This window comes from Schistocerca piceifrons, chromosome 1, assembly GCF_021461385.2.
Source record: "Schistocerca piceifrons isolate TAMUIC-IGC-003096 chromosome 1, iqSchPice1.1, whole genome shotgun sequence".
Lineage (NCBI taxonomy): Eukaryota > Metazoa > Arthropoda > Insecta > Orthoptera > Acrididae > Schistocerca > Schistocerca piceifrons.
This window is the reverse complement of record NC_060138.1, coordinates 453,188,060-453,214,767: the sequence shown is the minus strand read 5'-3', so window position 1 is coordinate 453,214,767 and position 26,708 is coordinate 453,188,060. Positions and strand designations below refer to the sequence as shown.

The window sequence follows — 26,708 nt, the reverse complement described above, 5'->3', positions numbered from 1 at the left end:
AAATGTTCCATCTCGAAAACCATTCACAATAGTGCATATGTCCACATGAAGTTTCTGGTTCAAATGATCATTCCTGTCATATGCCTGAATTTTGACCATTCATCCTGGGGCAGCCTATATATTATGTTTAATTTTTTATTTATTCATTTAACCTGAATAGATTAATGCCATCAGGAGTCACCTTACATCAGACCAGAGTTTTATATGTAACTGCAAAACTTATTACAATCACAGTTACTAAAAAAAACATAATATTTCGAACATAACCCTCAGCATGTATTAGGCATTTGCCCATTTCGCCCTCTTAGTTGAAATTGTTGATTTTTTTTTTCGGTCTTCCTAAATGTCTTCTGCCCATTGGGTAAAAGTTATCAACAATTTGTAATCTGTCACCTTCCATTCTAGTGACAAAATCCTTCCAGTTGTTTCAGTTTTCTTCAATCTTCACTCTCAGTTGTTTTCTGATGTCTACATTCATTCTCCCATCAGACAGAATGTAGCCAGCTACTCTTATAAGCAATTGGATCTCTAGTGCTCACATTCTGTTGGTAATGATTGTTTCTGTTGTGTCGTCAAGGCAACAGCTTCAAGGTCTATGGAGCAGTAATTATTATGAGCAGTAGTAGGTCAATGATATGTCTGATCATTTGGACTGTGAAGTCGCCCTATACAGTAAATGCTGAGCTGAAGAATTTTTTGACAGCATTGTGAGCTCAAGAAAGAACTTTTCATGACTACAATCATTTACCTTGGTGAAATAATCAGTAACTGTATGTTTTGTTTGCAGCTCAATGAAGGTTATCACTAAAGTCAAGTTCTGGTTTAGTTCCTTGGTTGGGGCAATAGGATCAGCTGCAGTTACTACACTACTGGCCATTAAAACTGCTACTCCACGAAGATGACATGCTACAGGCGTGAAATTTAATCGACAGGAAGAAGATGCTGTGATATGCAAATGTTTAGCTTTTCAGAGCATTCATGTGCTGACATGAGGAAAGTTTCCAACCGATTTCTCAAACACAAACAGCAGTTGATCGACGTTGCCTGGCGAAACGTTGTTGTGATGCCTTGTGTAAGGAGGAGAAATGCGTACCATCACGTTTCCGACTTGGATAAAGGTTGGATTGTAGCCTATCACGATTGCAATTTATCGTATCGCGACATTGCTGCTCACGTTGGTCGAGAATATGGAATCGGTGGGTTCAGAAGGGTAATACGGAATCCCATGTTCGATCCCAATGGCCTCGTATCACTAGCAGTCGAGATGACAGGCATCTTATCCACATGGCTGTAACGAATCGTGCAGCCACGTCTCGATCCCCGAGTCAACAGATGGGGATGTTTGCAAGACAAGAACCATCTGCACGAACAGTTCGACGACGTTTGGAGCAGCATGGACTATCAGCTCTGACATCACAGCTGTGGTTACCCTTGACGCTGCATCACAGACAGGAGTGCCTGTGATGGTGTACTCAATGACGAACCTGGGTGCACAAATGGCAAAACGTCATTTTTTCGGATGAATCCAGGTTCTGTTTACAGCAACATGATGGTCGCATCCGTGTTTGGCGACATCACGGTGAACGCACATTGGAAGTGTGTATTCGTCATCGCCATACTGGCGTCTCACCCGGCATGATGGTATGGGGTGCCATTGCTTACACGTCTCGGTCACCTCTTGTTCGCATTGATGGCACTTTGAACAGTGGACATTACTTTTCAGATGTGTCATGATCCGTGGCTCTACCCTTCATTCGATCCCTGAGAAACCCTACATTTCAGTAGGATAATGCACGACCACATGTTGCAGGTCCTGTACGGGCCTTTCTGGATACAGAAAATGTTCGACTGCTACCCCGGGCAGCACATTCTCCAGATCTCTTGCCAATTGAAAACGTCTGGTCAATGGTGGCCGAGCAACTGTCTCATCACAATACGCCAGTCACTACTCTTGTTGAACTGTGGTATCGTATTGAAGCTGCATGGGCAGCTGTACCTGCACACGCCATCCAAGCTCTGGTGTGTCAAGGCCGTTATTACGGACAGAGGTGGTTGTTCTGGGTACTGATTTCTATGCATCCAAATTGCATGAAAATGTAATCACATGTCAGTTCTAGTATAACATATTTGTCCAATGAATACCCGTTTATCATCTGCATTTCTTCTTGGTGTAGCAATTTTAATGGCCAGTAGTGTATTGCGCCTACTCTTCCCTAGACCACACAATCTTTTCAAAAATGGTTTAAATGGCTATGAGCACTATGGGACTTAACATCTGAGGTCATCAGTCTCCTAGAACTTAGAACTACTAAACCTAACCAACCTAAGGACATCACACACATCCATGCCCAAGGCAGGATTCGAACCTGCAAACATAACGGTCGCGCAGTTCCAGACTGAAGCACCTAGAACCACTTGGCCACACCACACAAGCTTTTCCATAGAGCATCTGGTCTTTATGTTTTAGATTAATGTATTTGTATGTCTCAGATTGATTGACTCTGTTTGCTTTCTTATTGTAACCGATTTTATTTTCAAGGGTAGGAGGTCGTTTGAAAGTCCAATGTGCAGTGTCTCCAAGATTCATGAACAGTTTTAGCTCTTCCGCTAGCCAAGGTCCAGGTTTTCCCTTCAGGATTTTGGTCTTTGGGGGAGCATATTTATTGTGTAATAGAGTTATCTTGGTAGTAAATCGATGGAGCTGTTCTTTCATGTCCAGGAATGGTATGGAAGTTGTTTCCCAAATTATCTCTTATTCTTCTGCTGCAAATTCAGGTACACTGATACACTTAAAGTCTCTGTATGTTGGAACTGTTTATTCCTAGCATATTTTAGAGAGTAAGTCATGTATATGATGATATGAGATGATATTCCAGTTATGAATTTCTTTGCTTGTGGATCTCGTGGCAAATATATGTATGGGGGCCTGACTGTAGGCTGCATTATGGGGAGGTGCAAGCTGAAAAACTGTTACATTTCAACAAGAAATTACACACTTGAATTTCACAGTGAACGAGCAGAATATTTATGTTAGTGTTCCTAGCATTATTTGTATGCTTCTAACTTGAATCAAATTTTCAAATATTAGTTTTGAAACAGGCTATCACTACTACTTTGGGAGGTCCGTAGAGGATGCACGTTAGGCAAATTTTCTTAAAGAATTTAATGTTTACAAATATACATTTGACTTGTTTGTCTTTGTTATGGCTCTGAGCACTACGGGACTCAACTGCTGCAGTCATTAGTCCCCTAGAACTGAGAACTACTTAAACCTAACTAACCTAAGGACATCACACACATCCATGCCCGAGGCAGGATTCAAACCTGCGACCATAGCAGTCGCAGTTTGTCTTTGTTACCACTGGGTGTTAGTAGCACGGTCAGTAATAAGCCAAAGTGTTTGTATACCATTACTCCACCTCCTCATCTGTTACTTCCTGTAGTGTCTTAGGGCAGTGGAGTCTATATTTAGGGAACTGGAGAGCATGATTGATTTGAGCTATGTGCCAATGCTCATTAGAACAAAGACATGGATGTCGGTATTCTGAAATATACAAGTACGGCAGAGTTCATTGAAATAAGTTGAAAGTCATGGTCAACTATGTTCTACAGCAAAAATACAGACACACTAGTAAAACTAGTGGCTGCATGAGTAGACAAGTTCATAGCTTCTAAAGCATACACTTCCGAGTTCATTTACGCTGCTTTTCTCCAGCCTTCATCCGCGCCATTATCCTGCCATCTCTCGTTCACATGCTATGTAGCCCAAATCCGGATATCACATTATTCAAAATTTTTAACTTTCACTAGTGAAATCCTCACATATTATCAGGCTTGTCTACGTGAGTTTCTTAATCACTATTACTATTTCAAACTTTTTCACAACTGTGGGTCTAGGTTTCATAGATCAAAATGTTCTACGTCCTACTCTATAACTTCTGACTATAGAATGTGCTGCATGTATATTTGTTCTCACTTTAAGCTTTTCCAATTTAAAATGGCTGTGCTAATAGTAAATATTTTAATTTTACCAGCATACTTCTCATTGCTGCACAACAGCATGTCATCCATATTGCCTTAGTCCAGAAGAATTTCGAGTGATGTTTGGTATCATTTTACCAAAATGGAAGAGAAACGAAAATATCACTACTGTCAGCAGATAATTGCCATAGTTTCTGGCTCATTATCAAACCTGAAGAGACATCTAAAATCGAAGCATCCTACAGCACCTCTGGAATAATGTGGATCAGGAAGCTGATCACGCCAGCAATTGATGCAGAAATTCGAAAAATCATTTCTCGTGAACCATCCTCACTGATGTCTGTTTCTGAGAAGGCAAATTGAGTCTCAAGCTGTATTCAGCCCACCAGTGTTGTCAGGTTCTAGATCAAGTCCTGGCTTATTTCCTTTTATAATGCCTTCATGCCCAACAACTTTTCATTTACAACACCCAATAAGTAACTTTTTTAATATTATAAATCCGCTCACATTAAATAAAAGTACGGCTTTACGAGGTGTACAACTTTGCTTCCGCCGTTTGCCGATAGGTGGCGACAACAGTAAGTAGTGGTTGAAAGAAACAGATCGCAGATGTCAAGCAGTAAGCTTGGACCTCAGTCAACATAATCTCATTCAAACATTAGACGATTTTTGTCTGCATCATAAAGTTATTCTTGATTGACAATGACAGTTTACAACCCTAATTCTCGTCATTTGCAGGAGATGTTAGTGTTTTGTTTCAATATGAAGAACACAGCGGCTGAGTCTCAATGAATGCTCTCAAGTACGTACGGTAAGGATGCTATTAGTGAAATAACATGTCATGAGTGGTTTCAACGCTTCAAGAATGGTGATTTTAATGTCGTAGACCGGCATAGTGGTAGAAGAGAGAATGTTTTCGTAGATGCAGAATTGGAGACATTGCTGGGTGAAGACTCACGTCAAACTCAAAAAGAAATGGCACGATTAGTGAGAGTGACACAGCAAGCCATTTCAAAATGTCTCAAGTCTATGGGTATGATTCAGAAAGAAGGAACTTGGGTCCCGAGTGAGCTGAAACCAAGAGACATTGAACGGCATTTGTGTGTTTGTGAACAGTAGCCTTGGAGGCAAAAACAGAAGGGATTTCTGCATCGCATTGTGACCAGGGATGAAAAATGGGTTCATTACGATAACACTAAATGCAAAAAATCATGGGGATATCCCAGCCATGCCTCCACATTGACGGCCAAACCGAATATTCGCGGCTCCAAGATCATGCTCTGCATTTGGTGGGACCAACTTGGTGTCTTGTACTATGAGGTGTTAAAACCAAGTGAAACAATCACAGGTGCTTGTTATCGAACGCAATTAATGCGTTTGAGCAGAGCATTAAAGGACAAATGACCACAATACAGTGAGAGGCATGATAAAGTGATTTTGCAGCACGACAATGCTCGACCCCAAGAGGCAAAAGAGGTAAAAACATACTTGGAAACATTAATATGGGAAGTCCTACCCCACCCACCGTATTCTCCAGACATTGCTCCCTCTGACTATCACCTGTTTAGATCAAAGGTGCATAGCCTGCCTGACCAACACTTCCGATCTCATGAAAAAGTCACAAATTGGATTGATCCGTGGATCGCTTCAAAAGATGAACAATTTTTTCGACATGGGATTCGTACACTTCCCGAAAGATGGGAGAAAGTAGTGGCCAGCGATGGAAAATACTTTGAATGATACATGTGTAACCAATTTGTTTCATTAAAGCCTCAAATGTTGGGGAAAAAATGGTGGAAGAAAAGTTGTATACCTTGTAGATGTACAGCTTTTAAAAGAGATTTACAGAGAATACCATCCTTTCTCTATAGTCAAAGAGACATAATTTAATATTTTGTCCAAATTATAGCTAACCAAGTCAAAAAATGTTGTCAAACTCTCTAATGCCCAGTCTGCATCATGAGTTATTTGAAAAAATTAAATATGATTTGACCACCAAAAAGGCAGTCTGTCTTTTATCTGGTGTGCGGACAAGTGTAAATAACATTAGTTTCTACGCATTCACAGCACATTTCATTTCATAGATGATAAGAGTGAACTAAGTCATACCTTTTAGAGTGCTCACTATTCGAAGACAGACACACTGCAGAAAACATCTCAAACTGGGTATAGTCTGTTATCCCAAATACAATATCAATTTTAAAATCGCTTCCATAACAGAAAATGAATCAAACATGAAATTAAATAAGATGCTTCTTAAATTTTCACATATCCCACACTTTGCACATTCTTTAAACCCCACTGCGCAGCAAGCAATTCAGAAGTCCATACAGAAAACCTTTGAAAATGTCAAATGAGTTGTTATCTTTCTTAAGAAGAGACTCTTTGCTTTAAGCAAACTTGCTTACACGAAAAGAATATTTAAGAAAGACTGACTTAAACTGAAATAAGATGTCCCAACCACATGGACCTCTACTTACAAAATGTTGCAAAGATTTAGGTTAATCCCAAAATTTCTTGGCTCACTATTTCAGGTGGAAAACTGATCACCTTAAACTTAAAAGGTACAGACTGGGAGATAATGCAACAGGCCGCACAGATTTTGAAAGTTTTTGATGTGTTAACCAAAGCAGTGTCCTCAGAGAAAACAGTCTTCCTTTTAAAAATGAGATCTTGCCAAGGTTAATGGAATGGCAACTAAAATCTTTTTAAAGGCAAAAATAAAGAATGTCTTCAAGAAACAGAGTCATTGGTTAATAATTTGCTTAAACGGTTAGCAGAGTGGTTTGGGACTATCTCCAGCAACAAACTGATTAGTCAGGCGAAGTTACTGGACCCCCCAATCCAAAGCCAACAATCTTCAGAACTGTTACATGAAGGCTATTGAAGAAATGAAAGCATTGGTTGTTCAAAACAGAGCTCATTTCTTAACCACTTACCACTGTAACACATGAGACTTCCATCAGTCTGGGAGGAGTTCAATGAAACTAATAGTCAGCTTCAAGCAAGTCACAACCCAGAAACTGCAGCAAGTGTCAAACAGATCAAATGTTTAGTGGAGAGATATTTGCCCAGAAACAGCAATTCCTTAAACTGCTGGAAAACAAGAAAATTGCTGTGACCTGCGCTGTATCAATTGGTTGTGAAAGTATTATGTATCACAGCAACATCAGTGGCCTGTGACCGAATTTTCAAAAGCACAACAAATGTGCACTAACAAGGGAACCTCCCCATCGCACCCCCCTCAGATTTAGTTATAACTTGGCACAGTGGATAGGCCTTGATAAACCGAACACAGATCAATTGAGAAAACAGGAAGAAGTTGTGTGGAACTGTGAAAAAATAAGCAAAATATAGAAACTGAGTAGTCCATGGGTCACATATGCAACATTACGGAGTTCGTGGGTTCAGGAGCGCCATGGTCTCGTGGTAGCGTGAGCAGCTGCAGATGAAGAGGTCAGAGGTCCTTGGTTCAAGTCTTCCCACAAGTGAAAATTTTACTTTCTTTATTTTTGCATAGTTATTATCTGTCCGTTCGTTCATTGACGTCTCTGTTCACTGTAATAAGTTTAGTGTCTGTGGTTTGTGACCGCATCGCAAAACCGTGCGATTAGTAGACGAAAGGACATGCCTCTCCAATGGGAACGGAAAACATTTGATCGCAAGGTCATAGGTCAACCGATTCCTCCACAGGAAAACACATCTGATATATTCTATACGACACTGGTGACGGCATGTGCGTCACATGACAGGAATATGTTGTCGACCGACCTTGGCGAATGGGTAAAAAGACTCTTCTACCTTGCCCGATTTAGGTTTTCTTGTGGATGTGATAATTACTCCCAAAAATGTGATGAAAACATAAGAGTTTGTCACATAAACTGGAAATAAAAAATTAAAATTTTCACACGATCGAAGATTTGAACCAAGGACCTTTCGTTCCGCAGCTGCTCACGTTACCACGAGACCACGGAGCTCCTGCTGTCCCAGCGTCCTTGATGTTACCTATCTTCCCATGAACTACTCAGTTTGTATATTTTGCTTATTTTTTCATAGTTCCACACAACTTCTTCCTGTTTTCTCAATTGATCTGTGTTCAGTTTTTCAAGGCCTATCCACTGTGCCAACTTATAACTAAATCTGAGGGGGGTGCGATGGGGAGGTTCCCTTGTAAGAAGAGAAAGAGACTCACATCAACTAAAATGGGTCAAATTTTATTTCTGAATGACAATATTGACTGTAAATGATGACTGCAGAAACAGTTCAAATACAGATGTAATAATTTTATGTGTCTCCCCCCCCCCCCCTCCCTCCAGAAGAAGTATCAAAATATAACAAGAATCAGTCTCCATTCTTAAAGTTTTTCTAGTTGATAAAAAATATTTTGGATTTTGTTATGATATTTACAATTTTTACAGCAAACAAAATTTGAAACTTTTGTATTACTAGCGACATAACAAAATTATTACTCCTCTTTATATGTTCTTTGACCAAATTGGATAAAAACACAGGTTTAGAGACCTGAATTAAAAAGGCAATGTACCTTCTATTTACTTATTCTTGTTAGTGAATGGTGAGCGCTGAGTCATGGAAAAGAGCTAGTTCATTCCAGTGAACGACCAGGTCTGATCCGATCTCTGAAAAGGACAATTTTGCACATCTCTAGTATATAAAGGACAATTGGCCCTGCGGAATGCCCAACATGAGGCCTGTCTGCCTGGCAGTGGCAGGGCAATGACAGAATCATCAGAAAGTGGTCACTGTCACAAAGATCATCATGGGGTGACCAATGTAGGCGAGCCACGAGAGCAGGGGAGGAGACTGTGAGATCAATATCAGTAAAGGTGTCATGAGCGGCACTGATGTGGGTAGGGGAACCGTCATCGAGGAGACAATATCAATACGGGGGTGGGAGTTGCTGTCTTAAGGTAGACAGTTCAACATAAGCAAGTGGCCTACCTGGAGGGAAGCAGACATTGCCAAAGGTGATTGCCGGAGTTGTCTGCACTCTAAACGCTATCACTTCCAGGTTGGTATGAAGGAGGTCCAGACACTTATGACATACATGCGAACGAAAGAACCAACTCCTCCAAATGCTGTCCCGGGGCCAACAGAATGCCAAATAACACGAAATGTTAGGGAGTGATCATCATAAAAGTGAGTTTCTTGAAGAGCAAGACAGAATGAAGAGTATGAGGAAACAAGGCATTATATTTCCAGAAGGTGATGATAATTCCATTGGATTATTGTGTGGTAAGAGTCCAGGTGAGAGAGAAAGATGTCGAGAGGAGATCACAGCAGTTGGTCGGTGGACATGACCAACGAGGATGGGGTGACATCCATAAAAGCTGGCCTAATTCTGGATTAGGTGGAGGGGGTGAAACCCCCCAGGAAGCTGGGGAAGCCCCATCCTTTGACTTGCGCTGCTTCTTCTTCTCCCTCGGTGAGAAGGAGCAGGTTTTACTAGTAAGGGAATATGTGGCAACGGTGTTGGGATCGGACAGAGAGCGAGTGGCTTTGGGGCCCTCAGAGTGCAGGTCTCTCCTCCGGCCCGAGGGTGCAAGCTTCCTGTCCTGAGAATGTCGGGGAGAGGTGTTCCAAGATGGAGACCATCCCTAGCAGGAGCCAGAGAACAGGATGTTTTCCCTGGCTGAGGAGGAGCAGCAGGAGGAGGAGGTGGAGTGGTTCCTGGAGGGGAAGCAACAGGAGCTGCTTACGGTGAATAAAGGGATGGGGGACGGGATGGGGTTAAGGGGGAGGGGTGAGGAGGAAACGACGCAACTGAGGAAAAGGTAGAGAAGAGATTTACATGGTGAAGTCTGTCAAACTTCTTCCAGGCCTCAAAGCATCTGAGACTGTCAAGGATCTTTATTTCCTGAATTTTTTTCCCTTCATGTACACTAGACACTGATGAGTGGGGAGAATGGAGACTAGAGCAGTTTTTCTGTTAGGCGGTGGAGTGAGGGCTCTCCACATGAAGAGGGTGGCCACGATCACAACAGTTGGGAGTGGCATCACATCGTGAGGACATGTGGCCGAAGTTGAGAGAATGGAAGCAACAGATGGGAGGCAGAATGTATGGTTTCATTGTGCATCTGTACACCATTACCATGACCTTGGGCAGGGTAAACCCCTCAAATGCCACGATGAAAGTGCCAGTGTCTACATGATGGTCCTTAGGGCCTTTCTAGACACGCTGGGTGAAATGAACACCGTGTCATTCCAGATTAGCTGTAAGTTCATCGTTGAACTGGAGGAGAAGATCCTCATGGAAAATTATATCCTTTGTCATACTGAGTGACTTGTGAGGAGTGATAGTCATGATGATGCCTCCTAAATGGTCGCAGGTACGGAGGGAGGCTGGCTGACTGGCAGAAGTTGTATTTACAAGGAGAGAGCCAAATCTCATATTGCTTAATAACTCAACTTCACCTAAATTGTCCTCAGTATGTTCCACAAAGAAAAGGGGTTTGGTGGCGGCAAAAGTCTCCCCGTCAATCCTGCTATAGACCAGGAACCATGGAAAGGGTTTTGCCCCACGGTGACAGGTCTGGCCTTCCTCCCAGGGTGTATCCAAGGAGGGTAATGCCAGGAAGACAGAAACAGGAACTGAGACAGAACTATGTTAAGGAAAAGATGCGGTCACGGTAGAGCAGCCAGAGAGTTTAACATATTTTATGTGCCAAACGTCCATCCTGGTTACACTCACTCATAACAGGGGCTCACCTTGTGGGCACCACCCAACCACAGCGGTGGCTGCCCTGGCAGGACGGTCGCTGCCCGGAGTTCCAATGACCCAAAAAGGTGGGCTACAACTCCTAGGCTTGCACAAGGTGTTCACGGTGCAGGTACCAGCAATGTGATCCCTGCAGTGTCAGGGGTCTCAGTGAGATGGGTACGTAACAGCCACAGCACATGGACTGGCTATCAAGCTGGTGACATAGCAAGGAGGCGAAAGGACTTTGGCTGGGAGGGAGGGGAAGGGGGAAAGGGAGAGGGGAGGGAGGAGAAGGGGGAAAGGGAGGGGGAGAGCGAGAGGGAGAGGAGGAGGAGGAGAGGAAACCATGCCAAAGACACTAGGGAGGGAGTTCTTCCCCATGTGGCTCACACTACATATCTCAAATTTGAAGATGGAGGTCAAACCCCTGAGGAGGAAAAAATAAGAAAAGCCAAAAAGGAGGAAGAAAAGTAACCAACCAAAAACACAGGATGAAGGAAAGTCATGAGGATAGATGGGCTGACAAAAAGAAGAAGACCAAGTTAAAGAAAGGAAGGGGCAAAGGGAAATGAAGGAGGACAGGGAAGGAGACGGAAGGGGAAGGTAAAGCAGAACAGAAAAGAATAAATGCTGCTATAGCTCAGGGAGCTGTGTGTGCCACACATACCTCACTAAAGACCTGTGGGTCCACTGAGGGAACACATTTTGAGATCTCAAGAGTAAATATAGACATAAGTTGACAAAAAAATGCAAGGGCTTCTGCATTGCTAAATGTGTGAACAAAAATCTTAAATACTAACACTGACATCTTTTGCAATGAACTGTTTTTAGATGGAGAAAGCAAGCCAAATGGTATATATGAGGATATTTTTTTTCAATAAAACGAAACATATTTGGTGACAAGAGTACGCATTTCATTGAAGTCATAAGGCAGATTTAAAATATCTTCACTGATTTCGGAAATAACCTCAGAAAAAAAGTAGGCCTCTTGAAAGACGTGTATAAGGCAGAGAGGAACTGTGTAAATCAATACTAATCCACGACTGCCAATGGAATGTTGGTTCTAGTAAGTTTGTTATTGTCAGTTATTACCTACCATGTTATGTCTATTATTTTACAGGTATTGTGTGGTTTTTCTTTCATGAAATATGCGAGTACATAGCACACAAACTGCCAGTGGCTGCCACTACTTTCTTTCTCTTATCATCCATACCTTCTAATGTATAATCTACTTTTGAAATGCCAAAATGTACTAGAATAAATAAAATGTCTATAAAAAGCCGCACTGTACAATGTTCTTGCAGTGAGACAGTTGCAAGTCCTGAAATCCATTGCCCGTGGTCTCAGGGCTGCCGAGGAGCACCACAGTCCTGAACCCATGGATAAATCACAAAAATATGCTCCATTATGCCACATACAAACAGACCTGGCCTGCAGGCTCATTGTTGAGACTAGATCCGATGGGCAGGGCCTGCACAGTAGTGGGAAATGATCGGCTTCAGATTGGCAGGCCCAAAGCTGTTAGAGATACCCACAGAAATGGCCTGAGGTTTTGGCCCGTCATGGAAGTCCACTGGTGTGGCCAGCTATTTACATGTCACAGACATCATGTTGATGAAATGAGACCGCAGTGACCAATCCATGAAACAGATAACTTGTGTGAAAACTCTGAGAATCAATACTAGTGAGGATGACAGCAACTCACTGTAAAGATGATCACTGAGCTCCAAACAGGCACATAGAAAACACAATCACTCTCTCACAAAGTAAATTTTTCGCCAGAGTCTTTGTCAGAAAATGAGAGTATGTACACATTCACACAATCACTCAGACACAACTCATGCACACATGACCGCTGTCTCCAGCCACTGAGTCAATAGTTTCTGAGAATCAGATCCAAAACCACTCCTCACACCTCCCTACCTCTTGTTGGCAGCTGCTAGGCTAGCAGCAAGAAGTGGTGACAGCACCAACTGCAAGATGACGGGATTGGTAGAAAGGGAACAAGCAGTAAAACTGAGTGAGTAGTGAAGTGGCTCACTTACTCAGCTGCGCCGAGCCAGCGACGATGCCTGATATCTCAGTAAACAGACCATTTTACCTACTGAGACAAAAACGAGGTTTTTCCAGTGTTTTCTTCAAATTTCCCTGACATGATTGAAATTCCCTGATTTCCAGAACTTGTGGCAACCCTGCAGCTATTTTTGCCACACACTGTATAAGTTATCTGGAGCAAATTGTGTGAAGATCAAGGAGCACTGTACAATAGGAAACAACCAAATGAGGCTGTACAGTTGCTAACACTCATATTCGTAAATATGAAGTCTGCTCTGTCTGGCCAACTTGATTTAAGTTTCCCTAGATCATTTCAGGTAAATGTCGGAATGGGTGCTTCATCAGATCACAGCCAAGCATCTGTCCTTTCCTTATAAAAACACATTTATATACTCTTTTTGTAAGTCTCTTTCTGAACTATTTATTTTAATTGTATTATAATACAGACCAATATTGTCAGATGATTCCCATAAGTGTTTTGTAAGAAATACCCTTTGTAGACTGACTGCATTTTTGTAGAAACAAACCAATGTCTGCTACCGGCTTTACCTGCAACTGAGCCTACATGATCGTTCCATTTTATATCCATACAAATTGTTACACTCAGGAATTTGTTTAAACTGACTGATTCAAATCGTGACGTGCTGATATTGCACTCAGAGGACAGATGAACTAAATTCTTTTGTTTTGTGGAGTGCATGACTTTACATTCCTGGACATTTAAGGCAAGTTGCCAATCTCTGCACCACTTTGAAATCTTTTCAGGATCTCACTCCATTATAGATGATTGCATCACATACAAAAAGTCTGAGGTTACTATTAATATTGCTTACATGTAATTAATACAAAATGCGAAAAGCAAGGGATCCAACACATTTCCCTGGGGCATACCTGAGGTTACTTCTACATAAATCAACGATTCTCCAGCAAAAATAACACACTGCAATGCTCCTACTCAGAAATCCTTAATCCAGCTACAAATTTCACTTGATACCCCATAAATTCCAAATCCAATAATAAGGTTAGATGTGGTACTGAGTCAGGTGCTTTTTGAGAAACAAGAAATACTGCATCTACTTGACTACCTTGATCCATGGCTTTCAGAAAGTCATGTGAGAAAAGTAGGAGTTGAGTCTGCATTGTTGATGTTATCAGAATCCACAGTGGTTGGTGTGCAGAGGGACATTCCATTCAACAAATGGATGTCAAGCACATCGGGCTGTAATTTTGTGGCTCACTTCTGCTGCCTTCTTACAGACAGGGTGAACTGAGCTTTTTTTCCAACAAGCGGGCACAGTTTTTTGTCCGAGGGCTCTACAGTATAATATAGTTAAATAAGGGTCAATTTAGCTGCACATTCTGTCTACAGTCTGACAGAGATTCCATTGGGCCACAGAGCTTTGTTTAATTTTACTGATTTCAGCTGCTTCTCAACACCACTGATAATACTACCAGTAAAGGTCCACTTAATAGTGTTCGTGTCTTCTTAAGTAACATAACCCAGTATGCTGACCTTGATGGTGAGAGTTCATCAGAGACAAGGGTATTGTCAGGATTGCCCCAGGGAAGCGTGATAGGGCCACTATTATTTTCTATATACTTAAATGATCTAGCAGACAGGGTAAGCAACAGTCTGAGACTGCTTGCTGATGCTGTGGTGTATCGGACGGTGTCATCGCTGAGCGACTGTAGGACGACGTAGACAAAATTTATAGCTGGTATGATGAATGGGAGCTAGCACTAAATGTAGAATGATATAAGTTAATGCAGATGAGTAGGAAAAACAATCCATAGTGTTTCAATACAGTAACAGCAGTGTGCTGCTTGACTCTGTCTTGTTTATTAAATATAAAGGCATAACATTGTAAAGCAATATGAAATGGAATACCATCTAAGGACTGTAGCAGGGAAGGTGAATGATCAACTAGGGTTAGTTGGGAGAAATTTAGTATAGCATGGTCATCTGTAAAGGAGACCACATACAGGACACTAGTGCGACATATTGTTGAGTACTGTTTGCGTGTTTGGGACCTTCACCAGGTCAGATTAAAGGAAGACACTGAAGAAATTCTGAGGTAGGCCGATAGATTTGTTACCAGTAGATTCAAACAACACACAAGTACTACAGAGATGCTTCGGGAACTAAACTGGGAGTCACTGAAGGTAAGGCGATGTTCTTTTTGAGGAGAGCTACTGAGAAAATTTAGAGGACCAGAATTTGAAGCTGGCTGCAGGACAATTCTACTGCCAGCAACATGCATTTAGCAAAAGGAGCATAAAGCTAAGATTAAAGAGATTAAGGCTCTTATGGAGGCATACAGACAGTTGTTTCTCTCTCACTCCATTGGTGAGTGTGACAGAAAAGGAAATGACTAGTAGTGGTAAAGGGTATCCTCCACCAATATTCATACAATGGCTTGCAGGGAACGTATGGAAATGGAGATGTTGTATTACATGCTGATATGGTTAACAACTCACAGGATAAACAATGGGAACAGAATATGATATGAAATCACACACACATGATTGCAGCCTCTGTCAGCTGAAGCCACAATGAGAGCAACAGCAGCAGTGCAAGATGGGAGTGGCAACTTGGTGAGGCAAGGAGGCAGGTGGGGTAGGGTGGGGGAGGAAAAGCAGGGGGTGGGGGACAATGAAGTGCTGCTAGGGAGCGCACAAGGATGAGGTGGAGAGAGGATAGGGCAGCTGGGTGCAATAGGGAGTTTAAACGGAGAGCAAGGGAGAGGTTATGGGGTGGGGGTGGAGGGGGGGGGGTTGCAGAAAAGGAGAGAAGTAAAAAGACTGGGGGTGTTGGTAGAATGAGGGCTGTATAGCGTTAGAATGGGATCAGGAAAGGGGTTGGCTGGGTGAGAAAATGACTAACGAAGGTTGGTTTCCCCTTTTTCATCTGTTTCTTCCTTCTCATGATTTTCCCCACATATTTGGGTGTATTTTTTTGAATTTTTTTGAGACGTAATTCTATCTTATTCATGTATTTTCACATTTTTTCCACCACCATGGATCTTTTCTGCTTCCATCTGCATCAATACAAAAACATTTCCTTATCCATAACCAGAACCCAGTCCCACATACTGTTCCTGTGTTGTTGCTTGGCTCTTGAAATCCCCCCAAATGGCCTTACCATCAAATTACTCATCTCCGGCTGCCAACCCTCCTTCCACAATACCTCCAACTGTTCAGATTCACCCAATCCTTAGCCCTTCCCAGCAGAGTCCTGGAAACCATATCAACCAAGCCCAAACCTCCTTGCAATATCTTCTCTCCATCTGTGAAATGTCCACCGCCATTAGCTGAGTGGTCAGCGCAACAAAATGTCAATCCTAAGGGCCCGGGTTCGACTCCCGACTAGGTCAGAGATTTTCACAGCTCAGGTACTGGGTGTTGAGGTGTCCTAATCATCACATTTCATCCCCATTGATGCGCAAGTTGCCGAAGTGGCATCAAATCGAAAGACTTGCACCTGGCGAATGGTCTACCCAATAGGAGGCCCTAGTCACACGGCATTTACATCCGTGAAATTCTTCTGCTATGAAATCCCAAATTCCTGGAACCTATAACACACACTGAAACTCTTGCCCTAAAGGAATTAGAGCAACATGCACAACGCCACCTCAAAAAATTCTCTACCCTGCTCACTTCCTAATCCCACTTTGGAGTACCACAGTCTGCCACCACTACAACCTCCAAGCCTCCCCCATGTCCCCTCATAGCTGCCAATAGGCCAACTACATTTACCCCATCCTTCAAAACTCCCTCCCACCACTACACAGAATCCAGAACCTAAACAGACCCAAAACACAGTCATGAACCTCTCCTCCAGAAGCCTCATCCCTACAGAAATATTTCCTTTCCAAAGACCTCATCTATTGCCCCACTCCCACATTCAATCATGTACGACTTGTTAAAGACCTTTCTCTCCTTCTTCTGGTCCATACAGTAAAAACACTTTTTCGCCACCAACCCTAACAATCAAACTCAACCAAAGACCAATATTTAACCCTGCCAGACTCAGTTCATTCCTCCATACAATCGTGATCCAACCCCACTGCCTCTGTTAACTTTCCACAACTTGTTAACCTTGAACCTTGCCTCAATATCATTCCCCAAATCCCTCAACATGCAAACTAACCACACATCTGCAGACAGAACCACAGTCCATCATCTAAAAATTGATCCTGACCTCATGATCCTACCTGCATACAAAGGCTCCATCACCATTGTTTTGAACCACAAGGATTACCTGGCAGAAGGACTCTGCCAGCTGCCAGATACATCCACCTACAAACCTTGCCACAGTGACCGCATTAAAGAAATCCAGTGGGTTCCAGACTCTCCTCAAATCCTTAGGCCCATCCCAGAACCTTTCCCTGGAGCCCACCTCTCTGCTCACCCCTACCACTCCCCGCCCTTTTACCTTCTACATGCTTCCTGAAGTTCATAAACCCACCCATCCAGGATGCCCCATTGTGGCCAGTTACTGTGTCCCCATTGGGCGAATCTCTGCTCTCGTAGACCAACACCTTCAGCCTATTACCATAACCTACCCTCCTATATAAAAGATACCTATATAAAAGATACCAACCATTTCCTCCACAGACTCTCCACAGTTCCTGTCCCTTTACCACATCATGCCCTGCTCGTCACTATTGATGCCACCTCCCTCTACACTAACATTCCTAATGCCCAAGGCCTTACTGCTGTTGAACACTACCTTTCCCAACACCCGATTGATTCCAAACCAACAACTTCCTTCCAAGTTGCCATAAGCGACTATATCCTCACCCACAATTACGTCTCCTTTTAAGGCATTACCTACAAACAAATCCAGGATATGGCTATGAGCACCCGCATGGCACCATCCTATGCCAACTTATTCATGAGCCATCTACACGAAGCCTTCCTAAACACACAGGATCCTAAACCCATCACCTGTTTCACATTCATTGATGACATCTTTGTGATCCGGATTGAGGGTGAGGACACCCTATCCACATTCCTCCAGAACTCAACAGCTTCTCCCCCATTTGCTTCACCTGGTCCTACTCAAGCCAACAAACCACCTTCGTATATGTTGACGTCCATCTCAAAGATGGCTACATCAGTACCTCTGCCCATATCAAACCTACCAACCACTGGCAATACCTACCTGCAGTGAGGAGTGGTTCCTCTCGAAATATACCAGGGGTCTCACTGGGGCCTTCACAGACCATAATTATCCTCCCACCACTGTACAAAAACAAATCTCCTTTGCCTTATCTTTCCAGTCTACCACAATCTCCCAAAGTCTCACTGTCTGGCCACAAAGGAACATCCCCCTCGTAACTCAGTACCACTGAGGACTGGAGCAACTGAATTATATTCTCCGTTAGGGTTTCGACTACCTCTTGTCATGCCCTGAAATGAGAAATGTCCTATCCGCTATCCTTGTCACAGCGGTATTCCACTGTGCACCGAACCTACACAATACACTCATCCATCCCTATACAACCCCTGCTCCCAACCCCTTACCTCATGGCTCATATCCCTGTAATAGACCTAGATGCAAGACCTGTCTTACAGCCTCCCACCACCACCTACTCCAGTCCAGTCACAAATATCACCTACCCCATCAAAGGCAGGGCTACTTGTGAACCAGTCATGTAATCTACAAGCTAAGCTACAACCACTGTGCTGCATTCTATGTAGGCATGACAACCAATAAGCTGTCTGCAAGCATGAATGGCCACCAACAAACTATGGTCAAGAAACAAGTGGACTGTCCTGTTGCTGAGCACACTGCCCAATACAACATCCTTCATTTCAATGACTTCTTCACAGTCTGTGCCATATGGATCCTCCCACGAGCACCAGTTATTCTGAACTGCGCAGGTGAGAACTCCCCCTGCAAGATATCCTATGTTTCCGTAACCCTCCTGGTCTCAACCTTCATTAGCATTTTTCTCACCCATCCAGCCCCTTCCCTGTTCCCATTCCAGCTCTACACAGCCCTCATTCCACCAACGCACCCAGTCTTTTTACGTCTCTCCTTTTCCGCAACCCCCCTCTACCACCTCTCTCCCGTCGTCCATCTAACCTCCCGACTGCACCTAGCTGCCCTAAGCTCTCTCCACCTCGTACTTGCGCACTCCCCAGCACCACTTCACTGGACCCCATGCCTACCCTGCTCTCTCTCCACCTTCCCGCCCCCGCTGTCTCCTTATCCCCACCCAGTACCCACTCCTATCGTGCACTGCTACTGTTGCTCGCACTATGACTTCAGCTGCCAGAGGCTGCAGTCATGTGTGTGTGAGTTGCATTTGCATGTCTGTATGTGCGTGTGTCTCGTCTATTTTTGACAAAAGCCTTGTTGGCCAAAAGCTAATATTGTGACAGTCTTTTTGTTGTGCCTATCTGTGACTCAACATCTCCACTATATGGTGAGTAGCAACTTCCCTTTTCATAATATTGCTACATTCCATCTTGGATTTTCCATTGTTTGATCATTGTGAGGGTATTATAGCCCTAAGATCTATATTACTCATCACGGCAATGGTGCAAGAGTAAAACTTGTGTGATTCTCATGATTTTTTCATTTTAAAAGAACATTTGAAAATTAAGTTCAATATAACTCTTTTTACTTCACTATCCTGTTTCACATCCTGTCGTCCATCAGCACCTGGATACTGACTCAGTGCCACTAAAAGCATTAACATAAGAATCTCTGTGTTTCCTGAGAGATCTTGCAATAATATTTTGCTATGTTAGTCACTGAAGGCTTCACACACTGACATTTTGACAGCCACATGCATTTCATTCAACATGTCTCTAGCTCTATGCTTCGTTTTAGAAACGCAACTCATGAACGTACTACATTCTATGGATAACACTTGAACTAAAGTGGACGTGTATTATGCTTCTGTATATAGTTTGCATCGTCTCTGAGAATGCCTTCAGAACAGAGATTGGTACCTCATCCAGGCACGCCATGTTGTTATTTTTTAATGTTTGTATTGTCTTCTTAGGATACATCATCATTATTCTGGTAATGTAATTTATTTTGGGCGCTACACCTGTCTTAGGAAAATTTTGCTGCAGGTCCTCTGCAATAACTGAAAAGTAGTCACTTCAATAATTCTCTATTTTCTGTGGGTTTCCTACTATTATACAGTTATCTCTGATTTGTGTGTTATTGGTCTTGTGTCTGTTATGATACACACCAATTTATTATCCCTCAATCATTACACGGCTTTTGTAAAGAACTGAGGTACTTAAGTTTCCCAGAGAGCTTTCTAACATAAAGTTTTTAAATCTTTTTATTCTGCTGTAGTCACCTCTTTCATAAATGTCTCCTGAAAAATTAGTTTGAACACTGCAAAATTTAAGGCTTTTCTGACCACCCATTATCTGCATACACTTCATTTTGTGTTCGGGTTAGTAATATTCTTGAAAAAGTACCTATGTAAGATTTACAGAAGAATGATTGACAGGCCTGCAGTTTTGTGTGAGTTTGCAAGCCTGTTTCTAGTCTTATTATGTGGCCTTAAAGGTAGTAGATCTTTTATAAAGGCACTTTAATTTCTACTGCTGACATGCTCTAGATTGATGCTGAATTTTTGGTTGCCACAGTAGCATTATTTATCATGTTCCACTGATATTTTATTTAAACAAAATGCCTTCCATGTGTTCTATATATATACCTTGCAAAAAGTGTTTGATGTTGGTATTAGTCATTACGTATAGTCTGTGTTTGATATAGCAAAAAGCTTCTAAATTTATATCTATTTAATTCCATAATTTTGCTTCAAAACACCTACACACATTAAGGTTGTTGTAAATGTAACCTCACCCAAAATAAACAAAAAATGCTTAAAAAACATGCAGGTTTTAAAAAAAATAGAGGAAACAATAAAACCTGACTATATTTAAATATGAAAATTTAACTAACACACAAAAATGTTACATAGTTAGCCTTACACAAATTAAAAAGAGTCATCATAGAATTTATTTTATTAATATTGTGTTTCAACTTCGATTGCAATATAAGAAACACAACTAAATAACGTTTGCAGTTCTAGAAAAACAAAACAACATGATGTAGAATCATAATGACTGTCAAGCGTGATATACTACTTTTCGGAAGAATGTCGAAATTTATAGATCTTCACAAATTTATCTGATCTTTTTCTCCTAAATTATTTCTTAATTTTCATAAAACATGCCTGTAGGTGAAAAAGGTTATCTCAATGGATGAAGTGCTGTCATGGGAGGAAAAGACGCGCTAACATAGTTGGTAGTTGTAACAATGGGTTAAAGTTTCTAATAAATTAGACATAGGAATTAAAACTGAATTATTTAATCGTCAATAGAAAACAATTTAAAAAAACATAACCGATAAAAATCAAAATCTTCGTGTTTTTTAATACCAAGTTTTTCTCAATCCTGATACAAATATTGCTGCTTTATTTCAAGCATTTTTATACTGTTGTTACCCTATGCTGTGTGCAATATAATGCTGCTACATATATATCCAGAAACTACTTACTAACTAAAATTGTAACAGTATTTCTCTATGTTCCCTGGAATAACTTAATAGCTGTCAATCCCGTGTGTCATCGTCACGTCAATTTAACTTCAAAAATAGGTTTTTCTATTCATTTCACTGGTCATCTGCTCCGTGCACTTCTTAGTCATAAAATATGGTACATTCGGTAATTTGATAGTTTACTACCTTAAATAATCGGCTCACAATAAACATCCAAAATCAAAATCTTACGGTAGTTACAGGAAAAGGCAGAAACTGTATCAGAAACTATGAAAAACAATTTCAATAACATGACGTGCACGAACCTAATTTAGCTATAAGTGTGGAGATGACGGAACTGTCGCTCATGTCGGATAATTTTGGAATTAGATATCACATAATGTCAACAAAAACACAGCATCCCTCAAACACTACAAGTAACTTGTCGTCTAATCCACAAATGACAACAAAACGGTACACAACCCAACAACACATGAAATTAATTTCAAATGTACTGCGTATCAGAGATGTACGTTGTTCGGTCAAAGATGGAATGAAACTTGTAATTTATTTTTCCTCGTAAAATTTCTCAGTGATAATGATTTATAAGTTTATTTACAAAAAACGATGACTGAAATAAAAATGTAATCGCGTCAGTGATGGGGGTTATTTAGATCTTGTTAGATGAATTTCATAACAACACCAAAAGTCAACGATGTAAGTAAAATTATCGCATCAACGCCGTCTGTCATTAAGTCGATTATGTTCGTTCGTCTTTGGCGGCAATTCAAACGTTCGTTCCTTCGTGATCATAAATACTTACCAAAAACATAACATTTATGTGTATGAAAAATACATAATTAATCATCTCAAGCTAACCAACTAAATTTACGCCACAATGAATGAATTATTTGATAAAAATGACGTGGAAAAAAGTTTATTTGTACCAGGAATACAGATTGGACAGGAAGCTGAAGAAACTGGAAACCTTTCATCCAGCTGTGCTTCCAGCCCAATGTCACCAGAAACACTTGGAGAGCTGTCTCCAAGATATTGGGCTACCGACAATGAATTTCCTCATACGATACATCAAAGTGAACAGAGAATTTATTTGCGCACTGTGCAAGAAATACGTATCTTTTTTGCTGAATACCAAACCTGAGAAATAATTGTTAAACATTGATTTCTATTTCATATGGGCTCATAGACCTTTTGTACAACAGTGTCTGATGTTTTTTAAGTAATCTATTCTTGTACTATGCCCAGCACTGTGTGTTACTATTACTTTTATTTAGTTATTCGTTCTTTGATCATTTGGAACAACAGTATAGGGGGTGTCAGATATATTACAAAAATAATAATGCAATAGGATAGGTTTTGACGTAGGTGGCAGAGAAAGTCAGCCATGGCTTTATCGATAGAATCATCCCAGCATTCACCCTAGCAACATAGCAAAACCCATGTCAGGGTGGTTGGACTGAGTGCATGCATCACTAACTCCTACTGAATGGTAGTCCAGTACATTGACACTTCCTTAACCATCTCGTTCCGTTCATGATTTGGGAATTAAAAAAAAATACCTGGTCTACGAGGAACTTACATCATGCATAACAAGTGTAACCAGTGAGGTAACTAGAACATGAAAATTTATTACATTTCACTTCTGAAAAATATAAACACACAAACACATGTATTACACTTCTGAAAAATATAAACATGTAAACACCTGCCAACACTATATCCATCACAACTATTCTTGCAATTATTCCCTTCTCTGAGATGGTGTGCTACACCACATCTGAAACAGAGAAAACAGGGAAACCAACAGCAGAAGTTTTCTTGTGCAAAGATACATGCGGCATAGATGGCACATTTGTGAACAAATAAAAAAGTGATCAACAATAAATGAGGGTCTTCTATTTGTACAAGCTAACATATTCTGTTGAAACATACAAACACTTTTCAACAAGAAATTTCTTTCTCCAATCTCTTTATGTACAGGGGTAGACAAAAACATGTATAAAACTATAACACAATACATCAACATGCCTAGTACTTCATAGGAAAACCATTGGCATTCAAGATGGCTCCCAGTCATCTTGAAATAGATAAACACATGTCCTTCTTGCAAAGTAGTGGCAAGGTCAGGTACCATAACAATGATGGAGATGGATAGTGATCAAGCACCTTTCTCTTCAAAGTAGGCCACAAAGGCTCAGTAATACTGAGATCCGGGGACTATAGTGGTCAGGTGAGATGTGAAAATTCGTCCTCGTGCTCACAAAACCAGTTCTGGGTGATACAAGGTTTGTAAAAAGGGACCCTATCATCTTGGAATGTAGCATCACCATTGAGGAACAAACATGGTATCGTTGGATGGTGATCAGCAAAAATGGTCACATAATATTTTGCAGAGCACCCATGGGGCCCATGGAATACCACAATATGCCTGCTCAAATCATCTCTGAACTACTGATATGTTTCACTCTTGGGATGTAAACTCATCCAGTGGTTGAAAACAGTTTGCAACAAGACTGTTGCAACCAAATGCCTTTCTTCCATTGTTCCATAACCTTTTTTTGTGGCATCAGTGCCACTTTTTCCAGTTACAGGGATTTGCATCAAAGATGAGTGGTTTTAGAGTCACTACAGTTCCCTGATTATGGAGCTCCCTTCATGTGGTTAGGATGCTGACAGCATTTGCATGTGTGACATTCAGTTCTGAAGTGACTTTTGCAGTTGTCATCTTCTTATTTTCATCACTTTCCTCTACGATGACTGTCTGACATAATCATTCATCACATAGTTTTGTTGGTGGCTTGTTATTTAGTAGAAGAAATTTTTCTGCTTCCCTTACAAGTGGTATAAATCTTCAATATGGTGCCTCTTGTAATGCCAAAGACTTTGGCTATCTTGGTTAGAGAAGAGTCCACCTTACAAGCACCAACAATTTGCCCAGGTTCAAATTCAGTTAGCTCCTACATGATATACTCACAGCTGCACGGATCACTGTCCTGACCAAGACTAAAACTTGCAACATAGCGAGGACACCACACAGGTGCCCTTTGTGGTTAAGTACAACAGTGCAACCTGCAGGTCTGGCTAGTATCTGCAGTTATGTTCGAGCATTCATTTCTTGTGGTGTTTCCATATTTTTGTCCACCCTCTGTGTGTTGGCAGTGCTTTATATAGAATGAAGCTAAAGTGACTAACATGTCCTTGAATACAAGTTGTTCTTGCTCATTCTGTGTGGAAAGACCCACAGCTGTATTTAAGTTTTATACAAAAAACTATTTCACAGACTACAGAATACTGGACAGAACTGAAATAAGCCATTCTAACATTGTCTGAGAAGCCTGCTTTTGAAATTATTCTAGAGCAAAAGATGTGGAAATTAGTCACTGGTAAAGTTTTGTTACATGCTCTTTTTCAGTTTAAGTCTTGATCAACATTCTTTCTAAGTCATTACCACCCAGTACCAGTTGGAGATATTTGGTTTTGACTGAGTTTTCCAAACTGAATTTAGTTGGCCTCTCTCTCTCTCTCTCTCTCTCTCTCTCTCTTTTTTTTTTTTTTTTTTTTTTTTTTCTTTGCATTGGATCAGCTTGTTGGTATTGAAGACAGAGATTCTTTAACATCATTCACTATTGCACTAGTGTCAACTGCAAACAATGTGATCTTAGCTGCAGTTTCTTAAATCTGTATGTCATTTATATAAATAAATAATAGACAGGGGGCCTAACACATGTCCCTGTGGTACACCTATTTCGAGTTTCCTTACATCCGACACTAATCTGATTTTATGATTAGAATAAGTTGATTTGAGTTCCGCAAGCTGTGATCTTTTTGCAAGTATGATTGCAATGACATGTTTTACAGCCATTTTATCCCAATTGCTCCCAACTCATCTAAATGAATTTGAGGCCAACAGTATCAATTATGCTAACTTGTTCATTGTGTGTCAATTTTCTATATATTTACAACTCTGGCTGGAGATGTTGGCAAAACCTGCTATAAGCCTATACTAGCTGCAGCAACATTTGTGTCAGCAGCAAACAGAGTTATGTGAATATCATACCATTGATTAGAGTCTGAATGCTATTTATTGAAATAATAAGTAAGAGAAGCCCTAGCCATGTCCTGTAGTACCCATTTTGGTACAGTGTGAATATCAGATCCGGAAACAGTGGTTTGTTAAAGTAATTTTTGCTACCTGTCTCCCATTTTTGAGATATCACTGAAATCATTTCTTCAGTACTATTCCTATGCCAATAACTTCTAATATATCTAGCAAGATATCATGTTGGCCTTGGATACATCAAAGCTGTTCCTATTATACTGTTGTTTCTGTCTAGTCCCATTACAACATTTTCATGAAATGAGTAATAGCTGATTTTGCATCTCTGAAAAATCTATGTTGATATACAGACAATAGATAGAAACTTTCAACATAATTTCTTACTGCATGTTTTGTGATTGTGTCTATGACTTTTGAAAGTACAGTTAACATTAGTCTATGTTCTCCACTTCATATGTATTGCCCTTTTTATATAGTGATTTAACTTTTGAAATTTTTAGCCTTTGTTGAAACTCTCCTTCAGACAATGATGTGTGAGATATGACACCAGCACATTTAATTATGATTTGATCAGGTACTTCACTGATCCACGAAGAAATTTTATTCTTCATTGTTTTTATTATTTCAAGAACTATTAAATCATTTATTGAAATTAGCAATATTGAATTAATATTTTGTGCTGTTGGAACTGAAGTTTTACTATTTCCAAATCACTTACTGTATATCAATAATGAAAGCTACTGGATGGAACAATACATAAAACAAGGGAAAGGCAACCACTCACCAACAGCAGATTGATGTGTGGTGCACAGTAACACATAACAGAAAACAGCAGTTGCATAGCTGATATATGACATGGCTGCTTTCACATGTGGTCTTACCTTTTACTGGGTAGGAAATGCCTCTGACTGGATCATGGTAGAAAGTAGAGCTTGGGTGTATGGGACAGGTATTGCACCTTAGCCTACCACAAGGGAATGAACCATGAGGTGCAGAACTGGGAGTAGGATTGGAACAGGGATAAAAAAGGATATTTTGTGGAACACTATTTTGGGGACTGTGGGAAGGATATCCCTCATCTCAGGGCATGAATAGAGGTAATCAAAGTCCTGGTGGAGGGTGTGGTTGAGCTTTTCAAGGTCGGGGTGAATTTAGGTGATCAGAGAAGTGCTGGCCCATGACTGGTTAACAATTTTACAGATGGCATATGGCATGGGAGACTCATTTATGGATGAGCTGACCTAAACCTCCACTAATCTGTTCCCAATGCCTCATCTTACCTTTTCCCTTCTCTCTTCTGTCCACATCACTCCTTCTCCATCCAGATCATGCACTGTCTTGCCCCACCACTCCCC

At 41.1% G+C, this 26,708-nt stretch overlaps 1 protein-coding gene across 1 annotated transcript in view; it reads right to left on the bottom strand.

Moving 5' to 3' along the window:
• The window catches only part of LOC124795380 (rotatin), a 395,098-nt gene extending 373,310 nt beyond the window's left edge, over positions 1-21,788 (bottom strand). The window contains exon 1 of the mRNA XM_047259395.1: positions 21,602-21,788. Within this exon, the coding sequence (XP_047115351.1) occupies positions 21,602-21,644 (43 nt within the window). The 5' untranslated portion in view covers positions 21,645-21,788. The remainder of the gene's footprint in view (positions 1-21,601) is intronic.
• Between the last annotated feature and the right edge of the window lie 4,920 nt (positions 21,789-26,708).